The following is a 15849-nucleotide window of genomic DNA, read 5'->3' on the forward strand; positions in this document are numbered from 1 at the left end:
TATCATGCTGTTCCAGGGTGTGCCCAAAAGTGAACTCTTTTGACAGGTATTCAGTTATTCAATTTTGTCTCATTCCTACACCCACTCCAGGCTCAGACTAGATGTCTCCACATCTAAGTTTCCAGGGAACGTGAGGTAGTAGATGAGTTTTCAGCACACATTACTTGTGGAGCAAAGAAGTAACAAACCCTGTCATTCAAAAAGAGCACGTGCTTCCATCAGTGCACTTGTATTCTTCAACAGTTGCCAACCACTCCTTAGCTTGAGGGACTCAGACACATGGCTTGGAAAGAGTTGCCAGTTGGAAGCAGGGCTGAGATATGCATCTACCTCTCCAGCTGAAACTGTCACGTTGGGTCATAGCAGAGTAGATGGATAATGCTAGTGGTGGGGTTGCATACAGGACAGAGAAGAGTAAGACCTGAACTCCAGCCTTTGGTCTTGGTAGCAGTTCTGTATGTTAGGATGTCATGCAGTGACCACTTAACTGCAAAAAGGAATCAGCAATTATGGGATTCGAGACTGGAACATAGATCTTCTCCTATCCACGCTCATGTGGCAGCCTTCTTGTTGGACTGTAACATCTATATCCTTCTTAATTTCTCAGCAACAGCACAATTTTAGAAGATGGAGCTTCCCTTCTTGACATGCTGCCCGCACCCTCCGAGCACCCCACAGTGTGCATACAGCTGGGTGGCACCGTGTGTTCCGCTGCTTAGTAAACCTTTCCTATCTAGGTTGCTGCATTTGAAAAAGCAGTTGATTGCACCTGTCTTTAACAGGATAGCTTGTTACTGATCCCTCTCCAAAGGAACAATGTAGCTATCGAAGGCCAGGAGTCTGTTTTGGACTGCAGGTTCTCATTTGAATGGGTACACTCTGTTCCTCGGGCATCTTACCGGGAGGCTGTAAGCTGAAGTTCAGAAGGTGCGTTCCACTGTGGGAACTGGAGGCTCAGAAATAAAGCTGTTGCAACAAAGAATGTCACTGCACTGAAGTTTTTTGGGGTGTGTTCAGACTGAGTGGGGAGTGGATGTGACTGCAGGTTATGCGGTCATTTTCCCTTCCCTGCTTTTAGGAATGAACTTGTACTGGGCAGTTAGCAAGATACAGTATAGGCTTGGTGTGTCACTGCGTTTCCCTTGGATGAAACTTGGTTGTAGGGTAAGAGTGTACCTGGAAACTCAGAACTGCTTTCAGGTCAACCAACTTAGATACAATTCCGTGAGTGTTTGGCCTTACCCTTTAAAATACTTTGAAGACTCCAGAGCTCAAGGAGGACACTGATTAGTAAAAACTGGCTGTTCCAATGCAATCAGATCCTATCACAAGGGTCAAAATTGTTGGGTGGTGGTGATGTATGAGCAAAGGGAAGGAACGGTGCTTTGAAAGTTCACTTGCTTTCTCCACCAAGAAGAGAAGGCAAGCAAGCAAATGACAAGAGTTAGACATATGATACATTTCCTAACATACTACTGGAAAGTATTGACAAAGTCTGTAGTGATGTTGTAAGATCCCTTGTTTACTGATTAAATGGAAATTATAAAATAGAATTCCTTTTGAGAGTTGTTTTTTTTTTTTTTGGTTTGTGTGTTGTTTTTTTTTTTCCCCACTGAGATGTCCAAGTGTGGTGAGTAACATCCAAGGAGGTTGTGTAGCTTTGTTCCTCTGTTTTACAGCTCAGTGTATGAGGCCAGGGCAAGCTGTTTAGAGCCAGTCTCTTGTGCTACCCAGTATTACTCTGTCACCAGGGTTATGGCAGTATAGCAGCAGTGAGAAGCTCAGAATGAGGCGCTGTAGCCAGGTGGTGTTGGAGATGCAGATTGGAGCAGGTTGTTCATCTGATAACCCTGGAGATGTTTCTATCCAAAACATCATCCGTGCAGGCTTAGCTAATGAGTGCGGATCTAGCTATCTAGGTAGCACCATAAGTTTCTGTTTTGCCCATTGGACTCCAAAAGTGCTACAGCTAGTTTGCAGAGGTAGTAGAGCTGTTGGAGGGCAACCTTTCAGTGCAAAGTATTGAGTTTCTGGGTTTCTTAGGGATACTGTGTCTGGTTCTGGTGCCAACTTTGTGCTGCCTTGGCTGAGACAGCTTTACCCTTTTATGCTTATCTCTCTGGTTTCTCTCTTTTTGTCCAAACTGTATGATTTCTGAGGCCAGGACTCCTCTTTCTGTGCACAAGAGATACTCAAAGGTTGGGACCGAGCAATCCTATTGTGGGTTATTTCTAATGAAAGCTGTTGCCTTTGAATGGACACAGGTATACATTCCTATGTTTGCACAAAACATGCAGAGAACATGGAAGTAGTAGTTCTGGAAGATGCCAAAGGCAAAAGTGGAGAAAACTGCTAGAAAATGGAGTAATTTTGAAGTTTTCTGAAACTGTCTGGTTGGTGGTGGTCAAAATAGCAAATAGGATTTCAGGAACTATGAGGAAGAGCTCAAAATAAGGCAAGAAAGTTCTTTGGTTTTGTATCATTGCATATTGCTCTTGTATTTTGAATGTTCCATGGAGTTTTGCTTGCCACACCCCAAAAAAGGGACAGGACTGGAACCAATACAGAAAAGAGCAGTCAGCTGGTCAGAGAGATGGTGGAAAAAAACCTTAGGTCACACTGCTGAGCAATGAAGCTGTAGGGTTTTGTGCTTAAAATAAAAGGAAATAGTTTTTCCTGTAACACACGGTTCCCCAGTGCAGTTTTCAACCTCAGGTCATTCCTGACCTGCCAAGGAAGGATCAATTAATGTGTACCTTGCTCTCATGCTGTTTTCTTAAGCAGTGGCATAAAGGACTAGACTTTTAGTCTGACCCAGCCTGATCACTTTTATGACAGTCTAGATAATCTTGTGTGTATCCAGAACAATTTCATTTGCCACAAGAGCTTGATTTGCATCAAGTAACTTAGAGGAGCGTTCAGCCAGAACAACCCAGAAACACAGAGAAGATGGGGAATTTGGCACTGAGCTATAAGAACATTGACAGGATTATGATATGTAAGGTATGTAGCACTCTTTTTCCCCTATATAAAAGAACTGATACTGCTCTGTAAGAGGAACTGTCTGCTATGGGACTGGGGGTAAGGAGGGGTGCTGCATTAGGCTGCAGCTGTAGAAATCCCATCCTGGCAAATACCAGTTGCCCACAGCAGGCAGGGTTGGAAACTACCACACTGACCTATATAAATGAGGTGAAATGTCTGAGACCCTCAGGAGCGCCTGAAGCAGATGAGATCTACAGATGTCACCCTGACTGGCTTCTGCCTTGGGTAGGTTGTATGTTCCCTCACCTTTGCATAGGGTCCTCTTTCTCTCTCCAGAAGTGTCTGGTGGCAGAAGGACTACAAAGAGAACAATGAAGGAGTTGCTGTCAGTATCTGCATGTTCTTTGTGCAGCGTGAGCTAAACCTGGCATTAAAGAGCAGGTTCATTACTCAGAACAGCAAGAGTTCACCCTAGTATGTGCTACTTCTGCATGAAGCAAGCAGGTGGGCAAGGGGACTGAACTTGGGCTGCAGTGAGCTCTGCATTCAATTACAAAATCTAGTATGCTTGCAAGGAATATGTGACTGAACAGGAAAAGAGCATGAGGATGACATTTGATGTGGATTGTAGCCTGTCTTCAGTGCAGTCCTGTCCATCTCTATGTAATGTGGAACCTTGCTAGCTCGTGCTCTTCAGCCGAACATTCAGATCACTACTACTTTCAGTTCCCCCACTGATTTGTGCTCCTCTGACCTGTTTTTTCTCCCCCACCCCGCCAAGGGGATTTTAGTTGAGGTTATTTGCAGAGAAGCAAATCGACTAGTAAAAGCAAGAGAGACTTTTAATAATGCCATTTCAGAAACATAAAGAATTGTAATGTGTGTAAATAGAAGCTTTTTCCTTAGTTTTCCTCTGCATGCTCTCAGCTAACATTTTGTCGCTACACAAATCAGCTGGGGTACTAGAGTGAGTAGGATACAGTGAAGCAGTAGGAGGTGAAGAATTTTACTGGGGGAAGGAAAGAGGGCATTTCCAGGCTCTTCAGTTAAATGTGCAAGGGAAGGGGTAGACTTGAACAATGATAAGGGAGGTAACTTTTAGGCAGTTGAGAGAAAGCCAGGGATGAGAACAGAAGTCAACTGCCAGATTGCAAACTAGTTATGCTAGTGAGAATGAATAAACATATTTTGATGACTTAGTGCATCACTCATGTGACAAGAAATAAAGCTGGATCCACAGCTGAATTGCAGCCATTTCTGTGCCACATGTTGAGCAGACACCAGCTTTCATGAGTAGGCAGAGGTCTGTGCTGCAAGTGTGGGATAGCACACCTCTGATGCCGTAATAAAGACTCAATCTGTGTGTGTCTGAGCTGTTCTTTGTATGCTGGATAGGCTCACTAGTGTTTAGAAAAAGTTTCTGATGTAATGCCAGCTGATTATAGAATTGAATAGTAGTGCTATTAGGACTTAAGATGAGGCATTCTTAGAAATATAATTTTCAGTGGAGCGTGACGAGCTAATCTCCTAAGCAGTGATTGCAAGACAAATGTCTTCCAGTAATAGTGGAACTAATGAAGACCTGTTTCTTACCCAGGTGTGTTCTTTATCATTTCTATCTACTTCCTCTCCATAGTCACTGTGAAATCTTCAGAGGGCAACAGTGGTACTTAGCCTGGAGTTTGCCGAAGTCAAATGTTAACTGACAGTTGCAATGTATGGTGGATACTTTTCCTTCATAGAGAGCATTATGTTAGGTTTCTTCCTCTCTATCTGCGCAGTGAGTTCCCCCCTCCCTGCTACTTAGACTTATCTCCTCTAGCACCCTCTTTGTTTGCAAGTCTGTACATCTCACAAACTTTAAATCCAGAGGAGTTGCTTTGCTTTTCAGAAGATGCTTTGTAAATGCTCACACAAGCATTTTTGTTAACAGAGGATGAGATCAGTTTGCAAAACAAATTATCAACTATTTTGTACTATAACCCACTGCTCAAATTATGTTCCTGTGTACACGTGATACATGTTACTTACTGACTTACTACTTTGTTCACTAAGATCCCTTTTTCTCTGAGGTAACTGCATAGCTGACTAGTACTCTTCTTTGCCAGTATTCTCCTCTTCATCTCTACCTGTACAGGACTAGTGGTAGACTTGCCTTCCTTATTCACTGAATTTGTCCATTTTTCAATGATCCTCTCTGTTGCTAGTGTGAATTCAAGAGCCGCTTGTACCAACTGTACCTTTATCAAAATGGAAGGAGGAAATGCTTCAGAAATAATTTGGCTGCCCGGTCATTGTGTCTGCTCTTTATCATGAAATCCTATTGCTGTTGCAAAGGCAGAACTTGCATAGCTGAGGCTCCAAGGTCTGTCTAGCACAGCAATAATATGCAGGCCGTTTCCTGAAGAGCAGGTGTAACAGAAATTGTCTTATGTTTACAGCATTTGCTAAAGTCAGTGAGGTAAGAGATGGCAAATGGATATCACCGTACATAAAATAAAGAGTTTCCAGTAGAAGAATTGTCAAAAATGTGCAAGTAAATTTCTTAGCTGAGTAAACTTAAATATACATATATGTCCTGGTAGGATAAGGGTCTTAAGGGGAACAACCTTAGTGGGAAGAGGATTTCTTGTTCTGTAGAGAGTTAAGGAGTCTTTCTTCTCTCTGTATACTCAAGATGTGCATGGCCTTCAATCAAATTTTGTTCAGTTTGATTCCAGATGAAGCTGCTAAGTTACTCATTCTGGTTTCTTGATATATTTCTGATGCTGTACAAGACTCTAGCATTAGTTACTTCTTGCAGCTGAGGTGTGTGCAAGAGGTGTGTATGTAGTGTAGTAGATAGACTCATGCTTCTTCTCTTTGTGTATTTGGCTTTAGTTCAGGGCACTTTTTCAGTGTTTCTGGAGACAGGGAACAGCTTGTAGAAGTGATTGGCTTGGTACCATGGGATGACTGCTCAGCTGCCCAGCTAGAGATGTTGGGGGATAGGTGCATCAGGAGTGCAGTTACTTTAAATTTTGTCACGCTGATGATAATTCTAAAGGGAAAAAAAGAGGGAAAAGCCCTGTAACTTACAGTTACAAACTAAAATGAACACCCCTTCTCTGAACACTTTATTCCCTTCTGCCTCTGTCCTCTTCCTACACCTGTCTCCCCTTTGCTCTGCCCTCTCTGCCCATCTTGACCTGGTTCAATGTCCGCTTCCTTGCTGCAGAGCTGTCTCTTCTCTTGCCTGTCAAGGTACCACCCAGCTGGAGGCCATGTCCCACTGCTTAAACAAACTCTTGGTTGTAAAATTCGTATATTGCAATTGGGTAATTAATAGTCATGATAAAGAAAAGCTAGAAAGACAAGCAACTCGCTGGAGGGACCTGAAGGTACAGCAGCAGTGTGTGGCGGTGTCTGCCAAGCCTTGCTGTCTATGTCTGAGCTTTGAACTCAAACCTACAGGTACAGCTCATCAGTAGCAGCAGTTTACAAATACCCTACAGCTCAGTACTGGCCTAGCTTTGGCACAGCCTATTTGTAATTGCTTAATGTTGATTTTTGATGCTGACCAACAGAAGCAGATAGCTAGACACCAATATTACTTCAGCTAAGTACTTTGGGACTTCAGCCTTTTGCTTTACTGTGGAAAAACTTTCTGCCCAATAAAGTAGTCAAAATAATCCTAAATTTTATGGTACAAAGTGGTACCAACTGTTCAGGTCAGACAATCTTTGAAATAATCTCATATTTTCTAGGGATTTTCAGAGTTTCTAATGAAGTACAAGCTTTCGGAAATATGGAGCGGTTTTGCTGTGCGGATCCTCCTTGCTCATTTGGTCAGTGTGAGTAGCCATCTCAATCTGGAACAAGATCTCAGCATTCTCAATGTGAATGTCTTCTTTCTGATCAACCCAGTTAAAGGGGGTTGTGAATGATGGCAAGCAAAAAGCCCCAGGGGTGGTGTTTGACTACTCAGTATTGAAATGTAGCATCTAGAAGTGTATAGAAGTCTGACTGAAAGCACTGACTGCAAAATTTGATGTGGTTACGGATTTGATTTGCTTTTGACAAAGAACTGGGCAGAGCTGGAAGGAACAGGTCCAATGAGAGCTGCTGTCCAGAGGTTTTGTAGGATCTCCTTGTCCTGGAAATAACTTTAATCCTCATGACCTTTGTGGACTTGAAATGACTGTAAAGATATTTGGATCCTTTTTATAAGATCCCTGCTATGTCCAACTTGAGTTTGTTAATGTTCCAGCTGTACAGACTAACTTCTGTTTTTTTCAACAACATGGCATTATATGGTGGGAGTAGCAGGTGGATTGTATAGACTTAACCTCTTAGCATTGTGCAGCTAAGCCTGTGGCATGAATACATAAAATGTAGCTTGCACGTTTGCCAGTATTTGACATGTGAAAGTTTTCTAAGGATTGTTAGAGGTTGGATGGGTATCTCCCATGCCTGCTTTTAATCTCCAAATAGCAAAAGCTAGCATATGACTGTGATGCACACAGAACAGGGCACATGAGTAAGAAGATGCTATTTTTACTCTATCACTTTTTAGAATAGAGCAATTGTACTTGCCAAATACGCGTTAATGTAGCCTTAATTGATCTGCTTAAAATTTTAAGCAGCTAGCAGTATTCCCACTGAAACAAGTAGTTATGAAATGTTTGATGTGGTAGGCAGCAGAGTGCATGAAGGTAGTGATTGATTATAGATTTGATTTGCTAAGCCTTGAGCCTACAGATGGAGAGACAAAGACTTTCCATCTGTCCGTGCAAAACTTTGGAGATATCAAGGCTGTGTTTTGAAGAGTGCCTTCAGGCTTTTCTCAAGACAGTATTCATAGAGTACCCTCTAGTAAAAGGCAGGACTTGCCCACATATGCTAGTAACTTACTATGGCTCTCAGTGACTTTTATGTACCATCAAGCGTGCATAGACAAGCTGTCTCTTGGCTGCTTGCCATCTGGGAGGCAGGCCTGCATGGGAGGGAGATAGAAAGGGGAGCGGAGCATTCGCGTTGCCCTGCGAGCTCTCCTTTCAAACTGCACACATGCTGTATGCGTGCTGTAAGGAATCTGCATGGGCAGAGAGCTTGGCTCACATGTATGAGCTTCTGCAGGGTAACAAATTCTCTTGCTCTGTACAGGTGGAAAGGGCTTGGGTTTGTGTTCTAGCATGTGGAAAAAATACACTGTGCATTACATTAATTTTGTTCTTTCCCTGTTTTTTTAGGACAGACGTGGTCATTTTTCCATTTTGGGTGCTCTGCTTACTATTTTCTCAAAAGTTTTTGACTCTCATAACCTGGCAGATCTCAACAGTCTTTTCTTTAATGTTCTGGAAGAGTGGATATTTTTCCTGTAGATTCAGCTCTACTATTGAGCTAGGAGTACAAGAGCACTTAAGTACCTTTGTTTTAAATAATAGTTTGTTTTGTAAATGTAATCTATGGATCTATGATGTTTTGTCTGCCTGTACCATTAGTCATGTGCTTGTTGCTGTGCAGTCAGAGCTGTGCAGAACATCTACCCTCCCACCCCAAAAGAAAACAAGTTCCCACCACAGAAAGCTTTCAGTCCAAGTTAGGTGGCAATTGTTGGGGAGCATAAAGAGAAACATGGCATTAATCAACTGTTGGTTGGGGGTTTTAGCAGGGAAGGGAGAAAGTAAGCACTCAGAAGCTGAAGGAAGGGTTGTATTACTGAGACATATGGATGATATATGAATATTGAGATTGTATGGAAGAATATTGGAAGAGGTTCTGTTTCAAACTAATGATACTGTTGGTATCTAGTGGTATTAGGCTGATACTATCGGCTGATTTGGAGGTAGGGTTTGGTGTCTTGATGGAATTTTGAAGTCTGGGGACGATGAGGTGGATTTAATTTGGTAGAGTGAAGAGGTGCTGAGACAGTAGGGATATTGTCAAAGCAGTGGTGTGGGAAAATGGTCTGAATGCAGAAGGTGGAGTGAACTAGTGTTAGCTAATACCAGGGTAATGAAAAGTAAGAGCGTGGACAAGTATTTTAGCAAGAAACTACTTTGTAGGTAGAATATTTTTCAGATGAATGCCATTAAGTTCTGAAAGAGATTTAAGAAGAGTCAGCAAAGAGGGTCACAAACACTGGGTTGTGGTAAAGTTTTTCTGTAAGAGCTGCATAGACTCTGTTCCACAGGACTGTAACCCTGGGTGCTGTCAGCCCTCCACCCCCTTTAGTTTTGCATACTTGATCCAGAGTTTAGAGCTGGCCTTAACTAGCTAAAATTATATAAGATGCTGATTTAAGAAGAGAATATGTTGTTACTGACCAAACGTTGACCTCTTTCCCTGCTTTTAACAAGTCTTGAAGGGAAGCAATTACGGTTTGTGTTGGCATTTAAGAGAAGGCAAGAGCTCCACCTCTGTCTGAGATGTATGTATGTATTTCTGTGTGGTAAAGGAAATAACAGACCCATGCAAGCAAATATGCTTTCCTTCTTACCCCCTGTGTTGCCCAGAGTTGGAGGCAACACGAGAGGAAAACAATAGAGCTGGCTACCTGAAGGTGGCTCATGACAAAGAGATTAGCTTTGCCGAGTAACTGAGATACTTATCTTCACCTCTGCTTTTTTTTTTTTTTTTTTCTTCTTTTCCTCCTCCTGCCCTTCAGTCTGCTTTCTCCCCATGCTGAGGCTCTTCTAGGTGTGCCTTCCTTAAGTAACAGATTCGGTCCAGGTGTATGGGAAGACGAAGCTGTGATGGGGTGAAGGAGAGAGGTGAACTCCTTCCTTTTCTTTCTGCCCCTAGGAAATAAAAAAAGTTGTGTTGTGTCCATCCCCCTGCCCAATATCAGCAACCTAGGGAAAGTCATGCCTGAGGCAGCCTGTGTTTCTTTTAAACAATCACCTCTTTTCAAGAAAAAGGTAATGGGCCTCTCCGATTTCTTCTCTCTTTTGTATCCTGAAAGAGCCCAACGTAAAGCATTGCTGAAATGCTAACTAACATTCATTACTCTTGAAAATGACGGGCTAAGAGCTAAGTAGCATCTTGCCATGTGATTTATTTCTTTTTTTTTAAGCCATCCAGGTAATGCTTATAGAATCATAGAATTGTTTAGGTTGGATAAGACCTTTAAGGTCATTGAGTCCAGATGTTAACCTAGCACTGCCAAGTCTGCCACTAAACCATGTCCCTAAGCGCTACATCTACACGTCTTTTAAATAGCTCCAGGGATGGCGACTCGACCGCTTCCCTGGGCAGCCTGTTCCAATGCTTGACCACCCTTTTGGTGGAGAAATTTTTCCTAATATCCAATCTAAACCTCCCCTGGTGCAACCTGAGGCTGTTTCCTCTTGTCCTCTCACTTGTTCCCTGGGAGAAGAGACCGACCCCCCCCTGCCTACAGCCCCCTGTCAGGGAGCTGCAGAGAGTGACAAGGCCCCCCTCAGCCTCCTTTTCTCCAGGCTGAACACCCCCAGCTCCCTCAGCCGCTCCCCATCAGACTTGTGCCCCAGCCCCTTCCCCAGCCGCGTTGCCCGTCTCTGGACACGCTCCAGCCCCTCCGTGTCCCCCCTGCAGTGAGGGGCCCAACACTGAACACAGGGTTCCAGGTGCCGCCTCACCAGTGCCCAGTGCAGGGGGACGGTCACTGCCCTGGTCCTGCTGGCCACACGACTGCTGATACAAGCCAGGATGCTGTTGGCCTTCTGGGCCACCTGGGCACACAGCTGGCTCACGCCCAGCCGGCTGTCGACCAGCACCCCCAGGCCCTTTCCCCCCAGGCACTTTCCAGCCGCTCTGCCCGAGCCTGTAGCGCTGTGTGGGGCTGGTGTGACCCAAGTGCAGGACCCGGCACTTCTCCTTTTGTAACCTCATACAACTGGCCTTGATCCATCAATCCAGCCTGCCCAGATCCCTCTGCAGAGCCTTCCTGCCCTCCAGCAGATCAACATTCCTGCCCAACTTGGTGTCATCTGCAAACATACTAAGGGTGCACTCAATCTTCTTGTCCAGACCGTTGATAAAGGTATGAAACAGGACTGGCCTCAACACTGAGCCCCGGGGGAACACCACTTGTGACCGGCCACCAACTGGATGTAACTCCATGCACCATCACTCTGGGCTCAGCCATCCAGCCAGTTTTTTATCCAGTGAAGAGTAGACCTGTCCAAGCCACGAGCAACCAGTTTCTCCAGGAGAATGTTGTGGGAAATGGTATCAAGTGCTATACTAAAGTCTAGGCAGACAACAGCCTTTCCCTCATCTACTGAGCAGGTCGGTTGCCTTGTCACAGGAGATCATGTTAGTTATTATGCTACCATGTTATCAGAAATCTGGATCACTTGTTCCCTGTAATGCATGGTAAGTCAATGCTGTAACCCAGAAAGCTCTCCTTGGCCATCCCCTACCATCCTTCTCCCTAATCTGTGTTGTTTGAGGGCACTGGGAAGGATTGCTGCTGAGGTGTGTAAACATTTCAAAGGTGTGTGCAGGAGTCTTCCTATTCAGCTAGGCAGGATCCTTGCAGGCATATGGAGAGATTTTTGTGGACTGCATTCCATACCAAGTGTCTTGCTGCTATTTTCCAGTCCCTTGCTGGATCAGGGTGTGCTGGAAGTACTTTTACAGGTTGCTTAGGGTGTCTTCATCTCCCACTTTTTGTGAAGGAGGGATTAGTTTGGCTACTAACTAATTTCCATCCTCTTTGGGCTGTGAAAAAATTCTGTCTTGGTGGATCACATCCATCTTTTCTGTGGTCTGGAGGATAAGCAAAGTAGTCATTAGTAATTACTTGTTTCTTTCAGGTAGGTAAATATGATCTAGAGGAGATAGATAATGGTAGGTGGATATGATCAAGGGAAGAGAGAATGCCTTGGTGTATTAAGATGCATTGATGTAAACGTAAACCACAAAATCATATCGCTTTGAAACCTCCTATGGGAGCTGAAAAGCCCCAAAGACTCCCTTCATCATAACAGCTTGGCAGGCTCTGGATAGCTCCCCATAATGGCCATACAGCCAGAGAGGTGAAGCCTGTTAGCTTCACTGCAGAAGTAAAAAAGATTTTGCATTTTCACTGACACAGAAAGAGGTCCTGCAAGGGAAAAATCAAGCGGCAGCTGTGTTCAAGTTCAGTTTCAGTATAGCTTTGTAGCCACAACACAAAATCCAGGAAGGGGTGCATACGGAGTGCACCTAGAAATAAGGACTCAAAAGTTAAGAGACTCCTCTGCTAACATTGTTAAGGTTTAAGTATTTACGTTTTGGATGACTCGGTGGTATGGCTGGGAAAACCAGTAAAAGGAAAGGATTGACTTGAAGACATTAATCTGTTTTTTCTCTTCTCACCAGTGAGAGGCAGTGCCAGAATGATGGGATTTGGGTTTACGTTGCATTCTGCCAACCTACAGAATTGGTTTGAATGAGGGAAGACTTGCAAGAAGAGTTGCAGCTAGACTTAGGGGAAAGCTCCTTAGAGTTGGCTTGGGAAACAAGGCTCTGTAGCAGCTCTTGAGGTATCAGGAAGAAATTGCAGATGCCTGCCCTACTAAAATGAGACTGAAAGATGACAGGTAGGAACAACAGCTACAGAGACTGCTGCAGACCCCTTTTTGTTATGTGCTTTTTTTCCCTATTGAAATAAAAATGCCCTTGTTTTTGGAAAACTGGTGCCTGAAAGTGAAACCCAGGAGTTCCCCCAAAAAACTCTCAGAGGGTTTTCAGTGTTTCTAAATTAAAAACACAACTCTGTATGCAAGGCCTAAGCAGGTGGAGGATTCCTTTTGAGAAAAAAGGGTTTTTTAGCTAAAAATCCTTCTTCTGTGGTGGTCCCTGGTGTGGCCAGTAGAAACTGTGCCTCACCTCCAGACGCTCTGCATTGTTCGCCTCTTCTGTTTCCTTACCCAGAAGAAGATCTCAGCAGAGCTCAGCTCTGGACATGATGTAGTCTAGTGATTCCTCGTTCTCTTCCTCTCATGCTGTCTGCTAAAGAATTGACTATTGGAGAGGGATATCTGTCTTCTATATACCTGTAAAAGAAGTCCAGGACTAATCCTCTACAGCTGCTCACAGTGAGACTGAAATTTAGTGCCCTTCCTGGTTTTAGTTTCATTTACTAGTTTTCTGTGGGCCAATGACATATTTTTCTATTTGTCTGCACAAAGTGGCTGCAATTTGTAATAAAACATGTTGTAATTATTTACTGCTTTCCATCACTCAGTGTTGGAATGAATTGTCCGTTATAATAGTCTTTTGACTTAAGGACAGGAGATGTTTCCATCCCTAGCTTGCAGACGCAGGTATTGTGGTGCTTGCACAGATCACTTACCTTTCAGAATTCTTGGGATGTTTTTAAAAATCCCAAGGAGAAAAGGCCAACTTCTTGGCTTCTACTTTAGTTCTTTTTGGCTTCTACTTTAGTTCTGCACCAAGGAATTGCTGTAATTTAGGCTCAAAGTTCTCAATTAAGACTTTGGGAATGGTTTTTCGTGAAGGTGCTGTAGTTGAAGGACCCCTGTGCCTTTTCTGGCAGCTTGAGCCTGTTCTGTGAGAGGCTTTCAAGGGCTGATATGTAGCTGGGAGAAACTGGCCATTCGGAATCCTTCCTCTGCTCCCCACCCTTTGCTTCTAAGCCAAGCAAGAGTGAAAAGGCAGATTTTATTTTGGCTTTAAGTTGTGTTTTAGGTTGCTATTCAGGTTTGTCAAATATTGCACCGCAGTATCTGAGCGCAGTTCTTTTGTGTACAGGGGAGGCTGGGACCATTAATTATGGGTAGCACAGGTAGTGCAGATACCCAGGAACATGAATGCAAAAGTCAAATAGTTGCATGAAGGGGAAGTTGCCTCAAGATTCACAGGTTTTAAAATCACTACACATGCCAAGAAAGTTGTTAAGGCTACTCTCTATGTGAGTGGTGAAACTGAAATTTCAGACAGAAAACAATTAAACTACTACCATAGTTCTAAAAGTGCATTCTGTGGTGGGGTTTGCATTTGTTTTATTTTTTTCCTCCAGCTGCTTTCCTTATTCTGCTGTCATTAGTCCACACCTCATTCTATACTCCTAGAGAGTACATCCCTCTTGCTTGTTAGGGTGGTGTAGGTGGTAATTTGCAGCAGTACAAAGTGCTGAAGGAGAGATAATCAGCTCGGTAAGTCATTATTCTGTGCAGAGACCAACTTGCTGACTTGCCCTCCCCAGCTTACTTATCCTACATCGTTTAGGACCTAGAATGTTGTAGTAATTGAAAATGTAATATAAAAACTATAAATTGCTTGTCTAGAAAAGGAAATAAAGGCATGATTGAATGATGAATATGTGGGATATATTGTCCTATCCTAGTAAAAGCTGTAAGTTGAGGGTCTTCAACCCTCAGTAGTGAAGCACAGTTCAACACGGTAGCCTGCACTAAATAGCATTACACAGCACTGCGTTGCCTCTCATTTTCTTTCTCAAATATCTCACCCTGAATCCATGTTAAGGTACAGGCAGTTCTTTTGCCATGATCTGACATAGCTCTGGTTACCACATGGCACTTCTTAGTTCTTTGATAAATGTTTGTAACGCTGGGTTCTTCTTTCCTGAGCAGTGTTTTCTTTCTCATATTTTTTTCCCCAGCTATTCATTGCAATCTGAATCCAAACGGTATTGATCACGCTGTCCCCACAGAAGGTATTAATCTGCAACTTGAAGGTGAAGGAGTTGAATCGCCCTCTGTAAAGAACAGTAGTACTCCAAAAGGGTCGGAGTCAAAAGAGACACCTAAGAGACAAGTGGAGCCAGAAATATCTAAGGTAGGTAGGACTGCGTTCTTATTTATGTTGGTGAGTCTTAAATAATCCAGGCTTCTTGAAGTTCTGGCTACTGCTTAAAAAGCATTTATCATCCTGTTAAAAGACATACAAAGGTGCAAAAGTAAGTGTCTGACGAAGTGGGTGTTACAGAAGCAAGATATTGTGGCAGTTTTAGCCCACACACATCTTGGACATCGTGCTGTTTTATTTATCTCTAGATGAAGATAATTAAAATAATGGAATCTCTCTTTTTCAGGCACAGTGGAGACTTTTTTTTCCAAATGACTTGGGTAACAAACAGAATGGGAATAGTTACGTTTTTTTGGAGTGTTTTTTGTTTGCTTGTTTTTGTGGTTTTTTGTTGGTTCCCCCCCCAGGGGGCAGGTAAAGGAAGGAAAAGGTTCTATGGATATATGAATATATGGATTTTTACATGGATGATTGATTTTAATAAAATGTTAAATAATTTTAGGTAAAATACCAGGTCAATTCTTCCAAGTCTGGTATGTTGGTGAATAAATGTACTTCAGAGGTGAATTCCTGAAGACAAATGAAGTGTCTCTTCTCATTCATAAGCTGCTGTTTCTTGTTTGTGTGCAGCACACATGATTACCAAGTGTAGGTGAATATGTTTGCTCCAAACACTGTACTTTGGGTATAGGACAATGATTTGTCATATTAGATAGGCTTTTAACTCAAATGAAAAATAAGAGAATGTTTTTTGAAAAAATTGGGAGAGATTCTTTAAAAGCTTTATTGGCCTTTTTGATCTTCAAAGGCCTAAACCCAGGGGTTTGGGAATGGTTTCTTCAGAGTTGAAAAATTAGTTTTTACTGAATCTGACACTTTGGGAATTAATAGAGCAAATAAAATGTGTCCTCCCCCCCCCCCCCCCCTTTTTTTTCCCCAAGGTCCAAAAAAGGCAGTAACAATTAATTCAATGACTGTATAAATATTTCCTTTTGTCAGCAGTACAATAAGCATAACAAATAATACACATACAGTTGTGATGTATTTAATTTTAAAAATAAAATAGCATTAAACGTTTTGAGTAGTGGCCTTGACAATAGAAGCTTGGTATGAATTCTCCAT

The 15849-nt window shown here is 42.9% G+C and overlaps 1 protein-coding gene across 3 annotated transcripts in view; it reads left to right on the forward strand.

Moving 5' to 3' along the window:
* Positions 1 to 15849, forward strand: part of SAMD12 (sterile alpha motif domain containing 12) — a 197006-nt gene that overhangs the window by 23441 nt on the left and 157716 nt on the right. Inside the window, exon 2 of one of the 3 annotated variants that reach the window (XM_080380256.1) lies at positions 14582 to 14757. The exons of the other annotated variants lie outside the window; for them this stretch is intronic. Within the exon in view, the coding sequence (XP_080236382.1) occupies positions 14582 to 14757 (176 nt within the window). The remainder of the gene's footprint in view (positions 1 to 14581; positions 14758 to 15849) is intronic. 3 annotated transcript variants of the gene reach the window in all.

The sequence above is a fragment of the Falco punctatus genome (genome assembly GCF_963210335.1).
Source record: "Falco punctatus genome assembly, chromosome: 3".
NCBI lineage: Eukaryota > Metazoa > Chordata > Aves > Falconiformes > Falconidae > Falco > Falco punctatus.